Below are 7,311 nucleotides of genomic sequence, written 5' to 3'. Positions count from 1 at the left end.
TCTTAAGAACTCGGCTGAATCACTCAAGTTTATTGTCATTAATAAATGGTGCTGAATGTTTCTGGCCTTCAGTGCTTATGTCAGCTTTTGTGAGAGACATTCAACAGCCCAGTCATTCATTTAATGTTTAGATACCCATTTAACTGTTTGGTTTCTAAGTTATAATGTATTAAAATGTCTTAAAAAATAGTTTTTATTGTCAATATCATAGCATATCCATGGATCAAAACACATTTCGATAGCTGGTCCCTTCGTGTTACGTGTTTTTAACATTCAATGATAGGGAAGGTGACGTCTAATATTTTGAGGTTGGTCTTAATATCAGAGATTACAGCACTCGCCTTAATGGTGCTGACTGTCTTGTTGCCTGCTGTACTTGAGGGAAATGAGCCGGAAGTTAGATCACTCTGTGCTTACCCGTCATTGGTACTGTCACGTCTGAAATCAACTGGGATTTCAACCGTACCCTCCGTGCTCCCAGTCACAACCTCCGTGCTCCCAGTCACAACCTCCGTGCTCCCAGTCACAACCTCTGTGCTCCCAGTCACAACCTCCGTGCTCCCAGTCACAACCTCTGTGCTCCCAGTCACAACCTCTGTGCTCCCAGTCACAACCTCCGTGCTCCCAGTCACAACCTCCGTGCTCCCAGTCACAACCTCCGTGCTCCCAGTCACAACCTCCGTGCTCCCAGTCACAACCTCTGTGCTCCCAGTCACAACCTCTGTGCTCCCAGTCACAACCTCCGTGCTCCCAGTCACAACCTCCGTGCTCCCAGTCACAACCTCCGTGCTCCCAGTCACAACCCCCGTGCTCCCAGTCACAACCTCCGTGCTCCCAGTCACAACCTCTGTGCTCCCAGTCACAACCTCTGTGCTCCCAGTCACAACCTCCGTGCTCCCAGTCACAACCTCTGTGCTCCCAGTCACAACCTCCGTGCTCCCAGTCACAACCTCCGTGCTCCCAGTCACAACCTCTGTGCTCCCAGTCACAACCTCTGTGCTCCCAGTCACAACCTCTGTGCTACCAGTCACAACCTCTGTGCTCCCAGTCACAACCTCTGTGCTCCCAGTCACAACCTCCGTGCTCCCAGTCACAACCTCCGTGCTCCCAGTCACAACCTCTGTGCTCCCAGTCACAACCTCTGTGCTCCCAGTCACAACCTCCGTGCTCCCAGTCACAACCTCCGTGCTCCCAGTCACAACCCCCGTGCTCCCAGTCACAACCTCTGTGCTCCCAGTCACAACCTCTGTGCTCCCAGTCACAACCTCTGTGCTCCCAGTCACAACCTCCGTGCTCCCAGTCACAACCTCCGTGCTCCCAGTCACAACCCCCGTGCTCCCAGTCACAACCTCTGTGCTCCCAGTCACAACCTCTGTGCTCCCAGTCACAACCTCTGTGCTCCCAGTCACAACCTCTGTGCTCCCAGTCACAACCTCCGTGCTCCCAGTCACAACCTCCGTGCTACCAGTCACAACCTCTGTGCTCCCAGTCACAACCTCCGTGCTCCCAGTCACAACTGGGAGCTATTTACTTAAATTCATTTACGTCTGAAATCTGTCCTGCATCCTAATATCGTAATTGGACACGTTCCAAAGATTCTGAAATTGGGAAATTGGTCATAATAGCACTGGAAAAGAGGAGAGGTCGATTGGTGCGGCCTACCAGTACCTAACTCAACAGACTAATACCGGGATGTTAGTCTGGAAGTCTTCCAGCCTTGAGGAAGCCTCCGTGCACAGCCTCTCATCACTGAGAATCGAGCACACTGTATAATGACGAGACTGAAGTAGAATCTATTTGGGAATAAATTCGTACCACCGTCGTGAGAAAAGGAAAGAAGTCCTGCCATTGCGTTTGAATGTTAGAAGGACATCATTAGAATATGAAACTCGATGGTAATTAACCTGGTGACTTCAGGTAGGTTTTCTGCACAAATGTGAGTTTCCTGGTTCCTTGTCGTTTTTTCTCTCCCATATCATCCAGAGGTACTTGAGCGTCGGTTAATTACTTAATAATGAACTTGTAGCTTTTTTACAAAATTGGTCTGCACATGAGGGACCAAGTGTGCCAGGGGAAGGTGCAGCATAATCATCACCTGTTGAATTCCCAGGAGCCAGGTATATCTCTCGCCACGAGGCCTTGGTGGAGGCTTTAACATCATCAACACACCTGGATTTTATTGCATGATTCCACTTAATCCCCAAATGAAATCATATCAAAATGTTCATTCATAAACTGTTGTGTATTGATAACTGTTACGTTGTGTGTCGTAATAATATTAAGGTGTTGCTGTGGGTAGATAGAGTGTCTCTTCCGGACAACCCACCAAACCAAAAACTGTGTAGAGTGCTTACACTTTAATCGGGAGATCACCCTGCACGCTTCTTGCTTTTGGAGAGTGGGTTCAGCGTCACATATTCAGGGGATGCGGCTCCAATACAAAACCTTGTTGTCGTGTGCACACACCCACTTCAGCCGACGAGACTCCCCACTCTCTTCTTGGTTGGTATGATCACCTCATTCCCCTTCTCGTTTGAATTATTATCCTGTACTACCTAGTCCACAGCTATGGTTCTTTCGCTCTCTTTCTCACTCTCTCTTTTCTACTTTCTGGGAAGCCTCACTAGGACAAGGGCAAACACCTGTGCATAACAAACATTTAATTACAATACAGAACATATACAAAGCATGCACATACAATATATGGGAATATAAACCCCTACACTTTATGATATTATAACCTGGTTGCAGTTCAAAATCATCAGGACTCTATTAGTCGGTTATCCCATTTGGTAGCGCAACTCTTTGCTTGCCACTTATGCTACCCTAACTTCACCGAGTGGGTTAAACCTTGTAAAACAATTACTGCACTATTAACCTCACCTAGAGGGTTAAGCCTTGTAAAACAAATATGGCATTATCAGCCCTGGAAAATATATATATATAAATATATATATATATATATATATATATATATATATATATATATATATATATATATATATATATATATATATATATATATATATATATGCATATATATATATATATATATATATATATATATATATATATATATATATATATATATATATATATATATATATATATATATATATATATATATATATATATATATATATATATATTATTAAATATGACCGAAAAAGTAAGATTAATAATTTTAACACGAATTTTCTCAATCTTTCGTACATTTCTTTTCACTGTTGGAGGTAAATCAAAAATCAATTCTCCAAAATTCATTTTTATTTCTAGTCTGACGCGACACGAGCGCGTTTCGTAAAACTTATTACATTTTCAAAGACTTTAGTTCACAAATACACAACTGAATAGAACTTACGCATCTCCGATTTATATCTACATTTGAGTGAGGTGGAAGGGGTGATGTGGCATTAACACAAGACAGAACAAGATGTGGCATTATTAGGGTATTAATTTCATCAACACAAGACAGAACAAGAGTATTAATAGGGTATTAATTTCATCAACACAAGACAGAACACGAAACAATGGATATTGAATATAAGTGTTTGTAGAAAGCCTATTGGTCCATATTTCTTGATGCTTCTATATTGGAGCGGAGTCTTGAGGTGGGTAGAATATAGTTGTGCAATAATTGGCTGTTGATTGCTGGTGTGGACTTCTTGATGTGTAGTGCCTCGCAAACGTCAAGCCGCCTGCTATCGCTGTATCTATCAATGATTTCTGTGTTGTTTACTAGGATTTCTCTGGCGATGGTTTGGTTGTGGGAAGAGATTATATGTTCCTTAATGGAGCCCTGTTGCTTATGCATCGTTAAACGCCTAGAAAGAGATGTTGTTGTCTTGCCTATATACTGGGTTTTTTGGAGCTTACAGTCCCCAAGAGGGCATTTGAAGGCATAGACGACGTTAGTCTCTTTTAAAGCGTTCTGTTTTGTGTCTGGAGAGTTTCTCACGAGTAGGCTCTACTTATCCTACTAAGCCTACTACATATATATATATATATATATATATATATATATATATATATATATATATATATATATATATATATATATATATATATATATATATATATATATATATATATATATATATATATATATATATATATATATATACATATATACATATATCTCTGCAGGTAATCCAGTCTACAGTTGTAATTCAATAAACTTCAGTATATATATTCCTTGGCATAGAAATGATAATCAATCCCCCACCTTTCACTGCGTATTGCACGCTAATAACAATCAAGCACTCTACCAACTTCTTACAAGTACTCAGTAAGAACTTCCCACATCTGGACGTTCACTACCCCAAGACATCTTCAGGTTCTTCAAGGTTTATCTACCAGCATCCTCTGCAGCTCTTCCTGGCTGCTGCACCATGAAGTTTCCCCGAACCACAATGATGCTCCACAACTAGTATTACAGAAACATGTGAAACTTCACTCCACTGCTCCTCTTCTCACAGCTTGAGGTCCTGCTCCTCACTGTATGGCTGCTCCTCCACAGAGCTCAGTACCTTCCACAACCTTGGAGTCTCATCCACTACTCCTCCACTGCTGGCTCGAAGTTCACAGCAACTCCTTCCCCAGACAAACCACAGATATTGTTTCCTTCCAGGGCGCTTACTCTTGACCAGCCGAAGCCCGGGAGCCCTAGGCTGCCCACAAAACTGCATAAAATACTGCTCCACATTCTATCTGCAGTTTACGACTTGAGCTCAGATGTCCACAAACTTATTTCACAAGCGAGACGTCTGTCCACTTCCTTCTTCTTGAAGGTATATCACTCAGTGGTTGTTCATCACCAGGGGCTCAAACGGAGCACGCCCTCCCCTCACGATCTCTTCAGCTCAAGTGAGCTCAAGCTCTTCTGATGCGAGCCTCACTCCTCCAGCAAACTCTCCACATCTCCACGTCATTTATTTATATTCTTGTTCACTGCCCATATTATAGAACTGTTTATTAAATTTAATCACGTGTTTACTATGCATCTATCCACGTCTATATCTCTCTGACCTCGTAGTTAGGTCAGGACTGATAGAAAAACTTTCAAGGAGGTAAACTCGTTTCGCAGCTACCTGGGATTATAACATAACTGACAACAATTTCAGTATAGTAATTACATAAGAGAGAGAGAGACAGCAAGATAATAGCGCGCTGATGTTAACATTATGAGATGTGCGGTTAACACTGTACTAGTGACTGACAGGCAAGCTCAACACTGACATGAATTCTGTTGACAGAAAAAGGAAAACATTTATTTGCTCTTCTGAATAATGAACGGGTAATGTTTATGTTGTTATCAGAAAATTATTTAATTACTCACCTAGTTGTGTTTGCTGGTGTTGAGCTCTGGCTCTTTGGTCCCACCTCTCAACTATCAATTAGCTGATGTACAGTTGATGCATATACTAGACTGAATTTCTATGATAATGATAAATACATAGCAGTTCCAGAGGAAAGTATGTAATACTGTAATCTTTAGGGTCAGTGAGTGACACCCATAAATAATCTAAATGTATAATTTGTGTTGGTATTATCCGACGAAAGGTCATTTGGAGTTGTAATATTTGTTTTTATTATTATTATTGATTTAATAATTCATGTTGTAAACATGTGTCAGTTTATGAGTCTATGCACTTACCTTAACAAGTAACTCAGAAGCACAATTTGTGAATATTAAACAATTTGTTAGATAATTAGTGAGCTGCGAAGGGCTTTGTAATTATTTGGTCTGGTGCAACACTTACTTCAATACGAGTGTTTAGTAATCTTGATTATAATTATTTTTTTGTTTCCAGGATAAGATGGTTTATGGTGTTGATACTGCTATAGATAGATTTCAAAAGTCCTATATATATTAGCTTGGATTAAGGTCTTGTGAGTGTATAACCCAAATACTAATTATTTTATTATAGATATTAGCATAACTAATATCTACATTCATTAAATAAGTCACTTGTGAGAAATAGTGAGAATATTACTTTTTAAATTTCACTTATAATTTCACTTATAATGATTCTGACTCATTTCGCCAAGGTACATTCAGCGTATTCAGATGCAGAGGGAAAGTGTATTGACATGTACAAACATAACGATACGCACTCTAAGTGGGAGTGATGGAACGTGAGGGGGAGGGGGGGGGAAGCACCTTGTCCAGTGGACTGGATTGTCTATCAATACGTTATGTATGCCTTTATGTTGTTCCGCCTATACATAGTTGAAGGCCAGGTGCCTGGGGCAAGTCTGACCCAGCTTTACAGTGTGACTGCTCTGGGGTTACTGCACGGACAAAGTTGGTCGGGGTCAGTTCTACTGGTCATATTAAATACAGGGTTGGGCCTATTAAAGACCCCGGCATCATATAGTGAAATGTGGCTGGCCGAGTACCTAGAGTTATTTAATTAATTAAACTTGACGCAGGACCTTCAAGCAATCGTAAACATCTCAATGAAGATCGACATCAAGAACCTCATACTACCAATTATAAATGACCTAATCGCTGCACAGAGTAGGGGATTTTGAATCTCCTTTGTATGGATACCATCACACATAAATATATCCCATCATAATGAGGCATATATTGCAGCCAAATTAGCGTGTAACATAGTTGAAGTTGAATTAGATCTAGGTATCCCCATCTCTACTGTCAAAACTAAATTGTTCCAAACACTCAGGTCTAATAGGAAAGAAATTACTGACTCCCAACGACCTGAAAGCCCCAGTATGAAAAGCTATAATTTGTTCAGATCTGCAACCTATTTTTATGGGCAGCACAAAACGTCCACCAGACTGTGCGACACAGTGGATGCAAGCATCAGGTTGGGTTACCGTTACCTGTGGCAGGTGGCTACAGGTGACGGATCTCCCAATACTGAGCACTCCAGGTGCAAACTCTTTGAGCAGGAACTGCGGCATGATCTCCCACACTACATCACCGAATGTCCGGGTATTAGACCTTTCAGACCAGTTGGCATGAGGTACCTGGAGCTTTGTAAATATTTTATTCACTCTCTCGTGCTCTTGAAGATATCCTCATATTGCATCCAAAACTTGCCAGTGCAGGCTACTGAACATATGGCCCTGTACGACTAACCATCGTGACACAAAAGGGGCCTCGTAGCCTGGTGGATAGCACGCAGGACTCGTAATTCTGTGGCGCGGGTTCGATTCCCGCACGAGGCAGAAACAAATGGGCAAAGTTTCTTTCACCCTGAATGCCCCTGTTACCTAGCAGTAAATAGGTACCTGGGAGTTAAGTCAGCTGTCACGGGCTGCTTCCTGGGGGCGGAGGCCTGG

At 41.7% G+C, this 7,311-nt stretch overlaps 1 protein-coding gene across 1 annotated transcript in view; it reads left to right on the top strand.

Annotated features, from left to right (window-relative positions):
* The window catches only part of LOC138358521 (zonadhesin-like), a 6,969-nt gene extending 5,434 nt beyond the window's left edge, over positions 1-1,535 (top strand). The window contains exon 2 of the mRNA XM_069316499.1: positions 482-1,535. Coding sequence (XP_069172600.1) covers positions 482-1,535 — 1,054 coding nt within the window. The remainder of the gene's footprint in view (positions 1-481) is intronic.
* Positions 1,536-7,311: the final 5,776 nt, after the last annotated feature.

The sequence above is a fragment of the Procambarus clarkii genome, chromosome 84 (assembly GCF_040958095.1).
Source record: "Procambarus clarkii isolate CNS0578487 chromosome 84, FALCON_Pclarkii_2.0, whole genome shotgun sequence".
NCBI lineage: Eukaryota > Metazoa > Arthropoda > Malacostraca > Decapoda > Cambaridae > Procambarus > Procambarus clarkii.
The sequence above is the reverse complement of the archived record's forward strand: the minus strand, read 5'-3'. Positions and strand labels throughout refer to the sequence as shown.